Source organism: Platalea leucorodia (assembly GCF_965183815.1).
Source record: "Platalea leucorodia genome assembly, chromosome: 2".
In the NCBI taxonomy this organism is placed as follows: Eukaryota; Metazoa; Chordata; class Aves; order Pelecaniformes; family Threskiornithidae; genus Platalea; species Platalea leucorodia.
In genome coordinates, this window is record NC_138824.1 from 119,127,388 (window position 1) to 119,141,599 (window position 14,212).

The 14,212-nt window shown below is 40.9% G+C and overlaps 2 protein-coding genes across 4 annotated transcripts in view; both read right to left on the minus strand.

Moving 5' to 3' along the window:
- Positions 1-1,557: 1,557 nt before the first annotated feature.
- Positions 1,558-10,955, minus strand: ABHD10 (abhydrolase domain containing 10, depalmitoylase). 2 transcript variants are annotated; one of them, XM_082303885.1, is made up of 5 exons: positions 10,857-10,955; positions 7,694-7,877; positions 6,747-6,858; positions 5,693-5,830; positions 1,558-4,588 (listed from the first exon to the last, which is right to left on the minus strand). In XM_082303885.1, exons 1-5 carry the CDS (start codon positions 10,939-10,941, stop codon positions 4,247-4,249), a joined length of 861 nt encoding a protein of 286 aa, XP_082160011.1. In that variant the 5' UTR covers positions 10,942-10,955; the 3' UTR covers positions 1,558-4,246. The 2 variants fall into 2 exon arrangements, with proteins under 2 accessions (XP_082160011.1, XP_082160012.1); XM_082303886.1 differs by lacking the exon at positions 10,857-10,955 and adding an exon at positions 9,884-10,167.
- A 1,293-nt stretch (positions 10,956-12,248) lies between these two features.
- The window catches only part of PHLDB2 (pleckstrin homology like domain family B member 2), a 70,461-nt gene continuing 68,497 nt past the window's right edge, over positions 12,249-14,212 (minus strand). For both annotated transcript variants that reach the window (XM_082337636.1, XM_082337635.1), the window contains one exon: positions 12,249-14,182. In XM_082337636.1, coding sequence (XP_082193762.1) covers positions 14,042-14,182 — 141 coding nt within the window. In that variant the 3' untranslated portion in view covers positions 12,249-14,041. The remainder of the gene's footprint in view (positions 14,183-14,212) is intronic.

Sequence of the window (14,212 nt, forward strand, 5' to 3'; positions counted from 1 at the left end):
AATTAAAATATTGGTAAGGACTAGGGACAGTTGAGGGCAGCTGGTAATGCTTTTGTGTCTTTTTAATGAAAACTATTACCTGCTTCTTTGGTATTACATGCTAATCAAGCTTCCTGCCTCGCTAGAAAAGCTTGTTATTTACCCCTGACACTTGAATGACTACAGCTAACTCCTCAGCAGGAGTTGATGTTAATGTAGTTTAAGCATTACATGTAAGACAAAAACCTCGAGGTGCTTATTCAACTTGTATTGTTTGATCAAAATCAACAACACAAGCAGCCGAGTTGCTCGGTTAAGTGTCCAGAGCTCCCTTGTGCCGTGACAGCAGTGTCAGCCCCAACGTCTCCGTACTACACTCAGTGACCGGCGAGCCCAGAAGTCACTTTCAGACCTGCCAAGAGTGAAAGACAGTGAGAATGCTAACAACTTAAGCTGAGGGCTACCAAAAATAATTAAGTGTAGATTAAGGTATTCAGAGAAAACCAACCCACTCAGGCAACACAAGACAGAGTAGGTAAATTTGAAAGCATAAGACACTGAACATTTTGTGCAAATCAAGCTTATTGTTGAGGAAATGTATGTTATACATACATGTATAATATATATAGAATAGTATACAATCACTATAGTGTGTGTATATATAGTATATAATCACTATAGTATAATCACAAAACATACTTTGTATTTGGCAGCACATTAGAAGTCCGTAAAAGAAGAAAAAAACAGAACATACGAATTCATTACAAAGGATTTTAAAAATTTGCACCATGCAGAGCTTTCCAAATGTGCAATACCCTAATTTAATACAGTATTTCTACAGAGGAAAGAAATACTTGTTTTTAAACATGGCTAATATTGAAAATAATTCACCATCTAGGCATCTACTTGCAAAGACGAAAGAGATGCCACAGGCATTAACTCAGGGGACAAAACATAGTACCGAATCGGAATGACACCATAATATGTCACTATTACATTATTCAAGATTGTCAAAACTTTCTGATAGGTCACAACCTGGTCATGGGTAGGACGTCAATCTCCCTGGTTATCATCCATCCCTTCTTTCAGGTGTTTGAACCTGCCAAGTTGATAGTAATCAAAATGCTAGTAATTTCTAGCATGAACACAAGGAAAATGCTATGCTTTCAAAGAGAAATACCAATGGAACTACATGGCAAATTTAGAGGAAAAAGTCTGTCTGCATAAGGTCTACTTCAGAGCCACCTCTTCATATTTAAGGAATATAGACTGAATTTACAAAATGGTAAGTGAACACAAAAAGAATGGTAAGTGAACACAGAGAGAAGGGCACTAGCATTCACTGAATCTCAAAATACTATCTGGAATACTGTCTCTATGAAGAAAGTATCATCTCTGCCTTTGCGTTTATGCTTTATATAGCAAATTTTGGGTGTACCTGTAATGTAAACGCTACCACTAATCTCCATTTAGCAAGCAGAGAAGGAAAACAGAGAACTACAAGTGGCACACACAAAAAAAAAAAAAAACCACACAAAACCACCTCCCTAGGATTAAGTTTCAGTAATGCTGTGGTTTGAGCATCCGATGCTGCAGTTTTGTATCCTCAAGAACTGTGTCCACCCTGTTATGCTGCCTTCTCCCACCTAATGTTATTACAGCAGAATAATGGGGGAAAAAAAACAATAAAAGAACACCACCAGACAACCAAACCAACCAACCTGAAAACTACTCACACAACCGCTCCCCTTCACATTTGTTTTCAGCTGTCTTGCTCTAAGGCATTGTAACAAAAAGACCTTGCCCATGAAATACCAATTATTTAATAAAAGCTAAGGTGAAGCTTTGAATGAATACAATGCAATTCTTCCAAGAGAAATACACAGCTACAGTTTAAGCAGACATATAGACTTTTCCCTGTCTGAAGTACTACAGTTAATTACTTTTTTCCAACTTTTTTTCCCATTAAGAGACAAAGCAATCTAAGAAATGAGTCAAAAGTGGATTAAAAAAATTGTCATAGGTAGGCTAAGAGCAGAAAGTTTTGAAGTAACCTAATTTGGATTTGACTGTGTCGTTAAAACTCACAAAATCTATTTTTCAGGTTTTATTAGATGCAAGTCACATGAATACATATAAAGAGGACAACTGTTTAACAGTACATAAATATGAACACAGCTCAACCTTCAGGAATGGAAGTGGTTGAGCAACTTGCATAAGTTATCCGAACTAATTTTTCTCAAAAGTAAAACACATATTCAAGAGGTTTTTAAAGCTTAAGAAAGTAGCGAATTGCATATTCATACAGACAGGAAAAAGTCTGCTTCTTTCAGAAGGAGAAATACTTGGAAACAAGTTTTCACTGAATGTTATAATTCCTCAAACATGTATCCTGAGCTAGACTGATTGAATTAGGGAATCGGTACACTTGAATTAGAAGGTGTGCATCTACACCACAGCCATCTTTTTTTACTCTCATACCAGAATTCAAATTTTTTACATCACAGCTTCTTGGGCTTTGCAGTATTGAGGCCTAAATAAAACTGTACTTCACAGGAACTCATCTGAAATTTAGGGGTTTTTTGTTTTGTTGTTGGTTTGGGTTTTTTGTTTCAGTTGTTTGTTTGTTTTTTAAATTAAAAACCACTACCTCAGCAAAGCTCCATACAACGCACTTCTACTGACAATGTACTTCTACTGACAATGCTAACGCTGAAAACAACGAACCTTCTAGAAATAGCTTACCCCCAGGAGCTTTAGTCTTTTAAGGTAGCAATAGAGATGCCATTTACACTTAAAACAGTAAAGCCAGAAAAAACTATATACTTTTGACTGACGCTTCATATTAAGGCTAGCCTGAACTAATTCCAGCCTCTCACCTAAATAAGTTCCTCTCTCTCTCATGTATGAATGGCACCATATTTTTGGACAAAAAACAGGTAATAGTCACATTTCGAATTAAATCCATTTACTATTGAATTCCAGGGATTTACATTACAAGAATTATCCAACTATCAAATTTCAGTTACAAGTTTTCAGGCTTGCAATTGTGTACCTCCAATTCCTAACTCTGGAAGACGCTATTCCTAATAATCTACAGTTCTCAAGTCATATTACAAAAGGCAGTGATGCCCTATGGTCCTGTACTCCCCACTTTAAAGAGGCTACTATAAAAGAGTCACTGTATTGATCCAGTTTCAGTTTACACCAAGAGTATGTATTTTTCCCTTAATAGCAGACCCACAAATTAACTATTACAAAAAGACGGCCTGGAGAAGAGGACATAAACCCTACTGATAAGCATAGATAAGAGAGCTCCATCTGCACTTGGAGGCCCTTCGTTCCTCCTAATGTAGTACCCCAAGCACACCATCAGGGTGTGCCTTCCACTTTTCAATTTTAACAGTACTTAAGAACAATAATAATTTATCTGAAGTTTGTTTTATTATCATAGAATAGAATCATAGAATCGTCAAGGTTGTAAAAGACCCTTAAGACCATCGAGTCCAACTGTTAACCTATCACTGCCAAGTCCATCTATACCATGTCCTCGAGCACCACATCTCTCCGTTCTTTAAATACCTCCAGGGATGGAGACTCAACCACTTCCCTGGGCAGCCTGTTCCAATGCCTGACCACCCTTTCGGTGAAGACGTTTTTCCTAATGTCTAACCTAAACCTCCCCTGGCGCAGCTTTAGGCCGTTTCCTCTCGTCCTATCCCTTGTTACTAGGGAGAAGAGACCGACCCCCACCTTGCTACAACCTCCTTTCAGGTAGTTGTAGAGAGCATTATGCTTCATGTTATTCACTATTTCTAACAACAATAATTTTAGTAAATAATTAAGTTGTATTTTGCCGTGTACAGATGGTTTCAGACATAAGATAAAAGAATGCTACAGCAAAAGGACAATACCAAAAAGGTATCAAAGACATGGGAAAATAAAAGTTTTCTGTACAGGCCAATAGTAATAAAAATGAATCAACATTTCAGTACAAAAGTGTAGGAAGCTTGCGAAAAAAGGTTTAAGTGGTGAAGGAGAGGTTCTGAACACAACAGCAGCACTCCTTCACATTTTGGACTGCCTGTGCAAATGCAGCATTAACAAAATACCTGTATTTACGAAACAGAGGTAAATAAACAGCAGATAAAGCTCAGTTCCTACTACGATAGTCACAGGCCTGGCATCATTTTGTTAAGAACAGGGTTTCTGCTACTCATGGAAAAGAGTCAGGTGTATAGTTCATGCACGTATGCTACTCTGCAGCTTATGCTAGTGTTGCCAGCTTGTCAATTAAATCATCAACGGTATTCACAAGAAGTTTTGTATCCTCCTTCTCACTCATCCGATGTTGGCCAATTTTGCGGAGGATAACATCCACATCTTTGCTCAAAACACGATCAGCAACTTGCATAGAGATCTGCCAAGGGACATCACCATCCTTCATGCCATGAATGAGTCGTATGGGACATGTTACAGGAATAGGACTATTTAGCACACAGTGATTTTCTGCTTCTCTGATAAAGTCATACGTCACGGAGTAATACCCTTCCTCATTATGCTTTGTTGGAAACTTCCATATACCTTTTTCTTCTATTTCTTTTTGTGCCTATAAAAAAAGAGAGCAAAGAATAGACAAGACAGATGTTACGAGTTCTTTAGAGTGCCTCAACCTATTTCTGTTCTAAATGCAGTAAAACTTCCCCAGGCATAAAATTTCACTTTGTCCATTTTTATTAGCAGAGAAGGTATATTCCCGTTTGCCTTCCAGCATCTGAGAAGACAAAAGCCTTACCATGTCACAAAAGCTACTCTGCACGTCTCTCCTGCAAATTAATCTAGTTAGGATTCACCAATGAAATTAAGTTTCTCAGCCAGTATCTATCAGAAAGAAAAAGATGTATAGCCACAATAAACAGTAAGCCTCTCTGGCTTCAATCAGTTCCCTGAACCTCAAACAAGGAGAATCCTAGGAAAAAGGAATTTTCCAGTGATCATTCTTTTCAGTCTTTGCCACAATAGCTGTGTCTAAAAACTGTATTTCCAGAATCTTACCTTAGTCTTAAGTAGCAATACTGACACTACACAGTATCTAACAAAAAAAAGAATTCAGGAAAATATTTTAATTATTCTGAAGTATGAGCTATTTAGTGTCATGCTTATTTGTCACGTTATAACACCTGATTTTCTTTCCTGAAGACTGGACATTATCATTGGAAATTTATTATGATCAGAAAGAGACTTCCCCTCACCTAAATCTTGTAGTCTTCACAAACACACTAATCTGAAGAACCCCCCTTCTACACAGACAACCGGTGTCAGTTTCATCTCGTCCAGTGTCATCTCAATTGCTTTAGCAGCTACTTCTCCATCCTTGAAAGCCAAGGATCCAATTTGAATGCAAATGTAAGATATTCAACACTGAAATCTAATGGACTGCTGAACTGCAGGCATCCGACTTCATGTCCTATATGCCACAGTAATAATATCAACACATTCTAGGCAGCGTTCATACTAGCTTCATACTAGAAGCACAGTATTTTGCAGACTTTTAGATTAATGTAAATTTTCAGCTTACCTTCACCACAAACACAGAAAAATTACTGGAAAACTTGCAGGAAAAATACCGTTTGAACAAGAGAATGTCTTAAATACTTGACAGATTTTTTTTTTTTTTTTTTAGATTGCACAAAAGCCAACCATCAGCATTTACCTCAATGGAAAGCTTCTTAAAAGTTGTTACAAGATGGTCTGCTGCTACAGCTACTCCAACTAGAGCAGCTACTTTATCTGGGCGTGCTATTGCAGCATGAAGCATCAGCCATCCACCCAAGCTGGAGCCCACCAGAATCTTAAAAAAGAGAAAATAAGAGATTATTTTACAGGAAACGGCTAACTTTCTTTTTCTTTTACAAAGCATCAGTTTTCATTTTGTTCAACTACTTCAACCTTGGGCATAATCCTGCTGTCCTTACCCAGGCAGAACTGCTGTCACCTCCAGTGGAAATTTTGCCTGAGTAAGCACCACAGGATCTGGTATTTTATTATTCTTTTTGTTTGGCATGGCTGGTTATTGCTGTCTGAGACTGAAACACTGTAAACAAAATGAGAGTTGAAATAATTCAGTATCACACGCATACTTTATGTTTCCTTCTTAAAATAAATGCACATGGTAAAGGCTCAGTGCAGCAAGAGGTCAACAAAAACAATTCATAATACAAAATTGTTTTAAACACTATACTAGGTATTTCCAGGTTGCAGGAGATTTAAAGTTTCTCACAGTCATTTCTAAAGTAACTGAACAAGTCAAACACTGCTTCTGCTGATTTTTTTAAGCTATTTTATCATATAGAGTATATTAAATTGTAACATTCCTGCAAATCCTTTAATTAATGCATCAGCACTGGGACAGTGACACGCTTTTTCATGTAGAGGGCTGCACCGCACTGGAACAGCTCCCTGTTCCCTGTCAGGAGGGACCTCCACCATGAGGCTTTCTCAGACTCCCCAGGACCACAGCCCTGCTCTGAGCAGGAGGCTCTAATAAACAACGTCCAAGAGGTCCTGCCAAACCATGTTTCCATGATTTTGTGATCTACCTGCTTGCAAAAGAGGTCCTACAAATATGATCTCTCAAATGATTCAGCTTGACAGTGAGCAGGTGTAAGCTGTTACATAGACAGAGCCATTATGGCCTATTTTTGATTTTTGATTAATGTTCTACCTTGAGGATAAAAAGCATTCTATATTTAAGAATGAAATATAACCTGTGGTCCATCTGTAAGTTCATCCAGTACAGATAGAACATCTTTTCTCCACTTCCCAATTGTACACTCCTCAAAGTTACCTTCTGAACTTCCACATCCTGTATAATCAAATCTGAAAAAGTAACCAAAGTCAAACGCATAGTACTGTCTACCGCAACACAGAAGCTAACTAAACAGTACCATTTAATCAAATTAAGCAGGGGACAAGATATCGCATTGGATATTTTCTTACTTGGTCCTGCATATCACTAGCACCAAAAATCATATGAAAAGAGGTTTAAATACAACAGGTACAATTAAGTGATGCAGTGTTCTCTTGCCATTTGATATAACAGTACCCAAATTTACCAGGATATTTCCCACACAAAGCATTTCCCTTACAGCCAAAACACAACATACTTCAATTTTAATGGTATTTTTAAAATGTACTCTCTTTCAAACGCTATTCCCAACTACAAAGACTTATGAAACTCAGCATGCAACCTAGTCTATCAAAGGAGAGGATCTCCAAGCACGTGCACGTTCCTCTAAGTCCACAGAAGGCACTGGATAGCTTCATAAACTTTGGCAGCTATGAAGCACACTTATAGTGACAATTCACAGAAATTAGAACTCCAGGTCCTAAAACTAAAATTTCTAAGGTTTTCTTTTCTTTCTTTTTCAATTTTGTGCCTATAGCCTTAATGTAACACACAGAATTGGCTAGACTACAGAAATTTATCAGAGAATTTTCTGAATTACTTTCAGAATACATTCTCCTGATTTACCTCAGTCTCTCTACAGACAGAAAGCCTACATTTGAAATGGAAGAAAGACACTTCTTTGCTTGTGTACAGCACAGCATGCATTCCAAACCAAATGCCAAGGTTTACATATTTTTATTAAAACCCCTTCCCCCAACCCATAACACTTGTTTCATTTTCTCAATAACAACGCTCTGAATGTACCTGATGAAGGCATGACCTAGAGAGTTGCAGAAATCTTCAAGGGCAGTTGCTTTCTGACCATTCATATTTGAATTAAAGCCTGGAAGGAAAACCACACCTGGATTCCTGCCTTTTAGTTTATGATAAGCAAGCTTTGGTTGATCTGGTCGAGTAAGAAAGCTGACTGACGATTTCAGCCTGCAAACTAATGAAAAGAGCTATTTAGTACAATCATCATGATAACCTTTGCAGACATACTAATATTTTATAAAATTAGGATTCAGGAAATATGGGCATGTTATGTGAAAATAAGATACTTTAGCTCAAGAGAAAAGAAAAAATATCTATCATCTCCTGTACTCTTCAATAACTAACTAGTATTGATCAGCCTGGTAGGGAAAGCTGGAATTCATTCTCAAATCATTAAATGCCAACCATATAAGGAGTTCACTCAGCAATTAGCGAAGTAGCCGACTGAAGCCAAATGCTAAGATTTCTTATACTTCATTTGTCCCCATGTTTTATACCATCTTGAATATATTTACTCATTTTACATGAAATAAGATTTTTCATCGGCTTAGTTTAACTTTTTATTTTTCCTTTTTGTTTTTCCAGACTAAATTTCAAAAATATAATTTTGGGACTAAAGTACTGTGTGCAATGGTAAGTTTACAAGTACATGAGGTGACAATTTTTTTTTAGTTCAGGACAACAAACCAGACTCATCTGGAAAGCAAACACTAAGTTGGACTTTGTTATTCACATTAATAACCATCAAAAAAATTGAGTTGGTTTCAAACAAGGAAAAAAGATTAACAAAGGAAATGCTAACTAACAAATAACTATGCTGAATCTCAACAGCTGCTACAGTATTTAATGCAAGTTTAGCAGTCAATTGTACCTCTGCTGTGGGTGAGGGTAAGTGATTCGTAGAGAGGTGTTACAGAGACTTAATCCGCTCTATTATTCCACTCAGCAAGATCATTTGTTAAACTGAAATCTTGGTCAAGACTTCTAAGACTCTGATACTCTTAATTCTTAGATTAGAAGACTGGTTCTTCAATACTGTAAATCAATAGCGGGGTACAAAAACTATGCAACCCCAAAATAATACATCAGGGCTTCCTAGTGGTACAATAACTGGATAAATACTGCAAAAACAGGCCGTGACAATATCACACCACTTAACCGTTCCACAGCTGGGAGTTCTGTTTTCTCACTATCGGGGAGATTACATTCAAGGGGTTTTGTTTGTTTGATTTTAAACTTGCATGTGCACGAGTAAACGTGGATGCATAAAAGATGCAGGATGCAGCTCGTGTTCAGCGCTTTCCTACAGTCTAACAGAAATTATACCATTTGAACTATAGATTAAAACCATTAAATCTTTCCTGAAACAATGGGACAGTTCTTTATCCTACTGATGCATCAATTATTATAAAGGGGAATAAATCCCACAGTAAAGGTAGGTTTATTCAGATGCATCCACGCTGTGGCTTTTGGTTTGTGTGTATGTCTATCAGTAAGCCAGTTACTTCTTCACCTGCCAGTAACAGAGCAGATACAGCAAGAAGTGCTAAACTTGACAGAAAAAGAATCAGGAGTATTTTTCTCCCCCTTAAGCCCTGATAACCATCTCTGCAGTCACTGGTTTTCCATCCTGCAGCACTCTGGAGGTGCCCTCAAACTGCTTTGACACAGGGCAGGCTTTAAACTGCAGCTACAAGACACAACCACTGTCTAAGCTATTCCACAGACTAGTATTCCGCATTTAACAAGTTATTGTAAGTGCACCAGCAGCAATCCTAACCTGAATAATGCAAAACCCTAAGCAACCGCCCCAGCCAATCCCGAAGCAAGGCTCCCTGGAGTTACACTCTCAGACTTCCCTTTAGACAGAGAAAAACACCAGTAACTGAGCAGCTACCCAGTAACTTCTCGTGATTTCTGTAAGACCCTGGTTCGGGCAGGGAAGCACTTCTGAAGGGTGCAAGGTGGTATTCAGCATTTATAAAAGCAAGTTATGGACAGCAGGACTACAGGAAGACCACAGGTCCCTTGCCTGGTGCTATGGAACTCTCTTCATATGAGAAACACTGCAGTTTTAACTGTGTTATGACCAACAGAAACTGTGATTGAGACCAGCCCCACATGTCAAAGCGAAAGCAATCCTCAAAACGACCTTGGGAACGCTCCAGCACTGTAACCTACCCACTGCCAACAGCGGCAGCAGATGAACACAGCTCTGGCAGAAAATGGGCTCCACACTGCCTGCGCTTCGTTTCATGCAATCGCCTATGCTACAGGAGCAAGGCGGCCACCAGTTCCACCAGCAGGAACTGCTGCTCAGCCCAGTCTCAGAGCACCTAATGGCACACTGAGTAACCAGCTATTCTGATCACACTATCACTCTAAACACACAGAAAGAAAAAAAAAAAATCAACAAAAGGCCACTGTAGTCACGTTTTTATGCAGATACAAAATGCGCACCCTTAGTGGCAAGTAAGTTTGACTCAGGTCTACGCTGAGCGAGGTTCGTTACCTCATCAAGAGCAGCTGTCCGTCAAATTTAAGGCAATGAATAAACTCAACAAGTCAGACAAGCACCGCGTCTAGAAGAGCAAGAAGGGGCACCATGTGTCTGGGCAGAGGATCACCTCACTCAGAAGTGGACGCCAGCAAAGCTGTTCAGGTGCCCGGTGAAGCCCCACGCACCCCAGCAAGCCAACTGGCCCACTGCCTCCTATTTCCAGTGCCTCAGGAAGCAGCACGGGAGGAGGAGGAGGAGGAGGAGGAGGAGGAAGTGGGGGGGGAGCTTACAGCAGCTGAACATGGGTGGGAAGCAGCTGCTGTGGGCAGCACCCGCCTCCCCTGCGCGCCCACCCCCAGCGGCCCCCGCAGGCTCGGGCAGGAGCGGGGCGTCGCCTCCCCGCCCCACCCGGGGGACGCCCCCACGGAGACGCGGCGCTGGGGGGGGGGGGCGCCACCTCCCGCGGCCCGCCCCGCGCTCTGCCGAGAGCACAGACCGCCCCGCGGCCGGTACGCGCGGCCTGCACACCCGCCACCGGCCCGCGTCCTCTCCCCGCTGGCTGGCTGGCACCCCCTGCTCCCCCGGCCTCCCGGGCCGGCGGCGGAAGAGCAGCGCCGGGGCGCCAGCAGAGGTGCCCCGGGGCCCTTCCCTTACCCGGGAGCCCCAGGGCCGCCCTCAACGGCGACAGCACCAGGGCCGACGGGCGGCCGCCGCCCGGCACCAAGCCCCGCAGCGCCATGGCCGCGCACGGCCGGCGGCCCCCACTGCGCAGGCGCCGCCCGCGGGGCCTCCCGCCTGCCCGGGCCGGGCGGGCGGCGCGCAGGCGCCCTGGGGGGCGCGGCGCCGTGCAATTAACGGCGTGTGCGTATTTGTGACGTGGGAAGCAGAGGTTTGTCAATAAAAGCGCGTAATGAGCATTTCCCCAGGTGCGCGTGTGTGTATGCTGGGGGGGACGCTGCTTGAAGGCCTCTCCGTACCAGGCAAGGCTGGCAAGACCCAGTGGGGAAACCCGCGTGCTTCAAGCTGCATGTATATACGTGTACAAACTGCATAAACTGCTAATAAGGTGCGCATTCTATAACGTAGATACAATGTAACGCAGTTACCTGGCCCCTATGGGTGGCCAGAAGGGACATTTCAAAGCCCATCGCCTCTCCCGCAGCGTCGGGGCTCGGACGCGCCTGGGCCTGCAGGGCCTTGGAACCAGCCCGCGCCTCCTTACCCATCTCCGCTGGGCCTCGTTTCCACAGACCCGGTAGCCGAACCACGGCTTTCCTTCCCGAAGATCTTCATGCACCGTACCTCTTACCACACAGGCCCCGCGGGAAGGAAGGAAACAACGCGCAGAGAGGTCAGTGCCTGCAAAGGCATTTTCCCAGGCAAGTGCCAGCCCGGCCCCTGCCAGCAGCTGCAGGTTGAGGGACGCAGCGGCTGAGGGTTTTAACACACAGCCTAGGTGGCTGGCCATTGCCCGAGGTCCTTCGGGGTAAGCGGGTACTTGGCTCCCATGGGGGTAAGCTTGGAGGGGTTGCAGACTGATCACAAAACATGGTGCCTACCGCCATGCTGCGCTTACCTGGTCTTGACATCCACTACTACAAAACCGTCCACGCTTTGTGATGATGACGGCAAACTTAGTGGAAAAGTCATAAAACTGCATGGGCTTCTACAATGAGCTAACGCTTCCTGCAATTTGAGTCATGTCGAAGTCAAGTATTGGGAAAACTGGGAAACCCTTCAACTTCAGCAACTTGTTTTGCAGTTAAAAAAATTGTCTATATCCAAGGCTGGTGATAAATTTTCCAAACAGGGTCATAAAAAATGAGAAAGGTATTATATTGTGTACACACAGTAAACAGACTACACTCCTAATTTCACTGCCATCTGAAAGATTATTTTCCATAGCTCTTTTATGGGGAAACACATGGAATGGTTAGATTAAGCAATACTAAGAAATACAAAATTGCTTGCACAACTGTATACGACTATTTAAAAGATAAGCAGAAATGTCTCAAGATGAAGCAGCAAGTAAATACTTAAAATGTGTATTTTTAAAAATGTTTATTGAAATGCCTTCATTGCCTCATGCAGGATACAAAAATCATTATTAGAAAACCTTTATAACCATACTTAGGAGTAAAATCAAGATACATCAGGGAAAAATAATAATTATATAAACCAAAGCAATTTATTTCTGATAGTGTTTTAAATCATTAGATTACAAGCTGTGATCTGCACAGATGATAGTTATCTTGCGATAACAGTCCCTTCTTTCATGATGCAAGTCGAAACTGATGTTCGTCATGCTAGAGCAACCATATCACCTGTGTATACCACAAAAAATTCACCCTGTTCGTTACAGATACAGGGTTTAAAAAGCATAACAAAAATATTCTGCCAGCATACTTCTATTCTGCTTTCAGTTTTTTATTTGTTCCATCAAAGCCATTAACTTTTCATCAAGGAAAAAAAAGGCTAATGTGCTTTCTTCTATTACACAAACCACATAGCACATAAGTTTGATTACTGAAATAGAACCATATTATAAGAGACTTTCTTGAAGTTCAGTTCAATTAAATAATTTATGTTTTTGCAATATTACTCAAGGACTTGGAAGTGATTTTAAAATGGGAGACCATTGCACCCTCAGTATTTTTTTCTTGTTTTAGGCGTCTCAATCTCTGCTACTTAAAATTTTAATGTTTTTTTGTTCATACACTGCTTAGCATAAACTCTTAGAACTTGCCTCTCTCTTTTTATCTGACAGCATTATTCTGTGCAGATATGTATTTTAAAAAAACAAAACTCTCCAGGGCTGAAAACTTGTCTCCAAAGAATTTAGATAGGTAGAGATTTTGATGCTGGCTTCAAGGGGACCAATGTTTGAGAGGTTTCCGTGGAGCATTCACTTGGCACAGAGTAAGGTTAGAACCGTACTGGGACCTTACTACATAAAAGACAATTGCTGTAGAGTCTAGAATCAGCTCATTCTATTCAACGGGGCAGATTAAAAAAAAGCAACCTTCCTTACGAGGAAGTTAATGCATATGTTTCCATTTCACATCCTTGTGGAAAAGCAGATCTTTATAAAGCTATCCTTCTCTTTTTTGAGCTCCATAGATGCAAACTTTAAACATACAGTTGGTGCCTCTGAGTGTTTGAACACACAGAATATCATAACAATTTAATTCTTTCAAAAGTCATGAAGAGTTTTGGCACTGTCCCCTTACAGAAAGTTAGGTACAATTAACAGTTTGAAAACATTATGATAAGGGAAGCGTATAACTCTTTGGCTCTGTTGTAATACTTAACTACTAAGGCAAGAACTGTGTGTACCTTAGGGTTGCTTTTTTGTTTATATTTTTATAAAATACTTGACCAAAAGTTTCAAAAACTCACCTAATCATCTATAAATGTCAAATGCTGCATATTAAAATATATGCTTATTACACCTTTTTGTTCCATTACTAGAATTTTTGCATACTGATTAGAACACACACATTTGTAAACTGTTTAGTATGAGTTTATGAAGACATTCTCCGTGTAAGAATTTGTAGAAAATTATCATTGAATCAAGATGCTGTAATTTAAATTGCCCGATTATCCATTTTGGAGCACTACGGTTCTCTCAACAGCTTTAGCTCTTTCATTCCTATAAAGATCAACTAAAACAAGTAACAAACCCCCTTTTCAATGCATTTGTAAAACCGTCTCATTCTGAGGTTTCGGGTGCACATCATAAGGAGGACATTTCAGAGTATTCACTGGCTTTTCAGATTTCACTACTTATGGCTAACTTCATGTTACGTTATTGCAGTATGCCCTATTGCCCCCTTTTATTATAACATGAAGTGGGTGTAGCCTTCTGCGCCCGTAACAATAACATCCATCCATATCCTCATGGCTTCTGGCGACGGAGCAACCATGTAGTATATCCGGTCGTGTGTCTTAACACTGAAAGTGAGCAACGGGTTGGGACTCTAAAATAAAACAGAAAGAAGGACAGCAAC

What these genes read in the sequence shown, in the direction of transcription:
- ABHD10 (XM_082303885.1), bottom strand. Translation starts at nt 10,941, where the DNA reads ATGGCGCTGCGGGGCTTGGTGCCGGGCGGCGGCCGCCCGTCGGCCCTG. An exon ending in GGCGGCCCTGGGGCTCCCGG is followed by an intron (nt 7,878 to 10,856) that starts GTAAGGGAAGGG and finishes TCTTTTCATTAG; the next exon opens with TTTGCAGGCTGAAATCGTCA. An exon ending in CTAGGTCATGCCTTCATCAG is followed by an intron (nt 6,859 to 7,693) that starts GTACATTCAGAG and finishes TTACTTTTTCAG; the next exon opens with ATTTGATTATACAGGATGTG.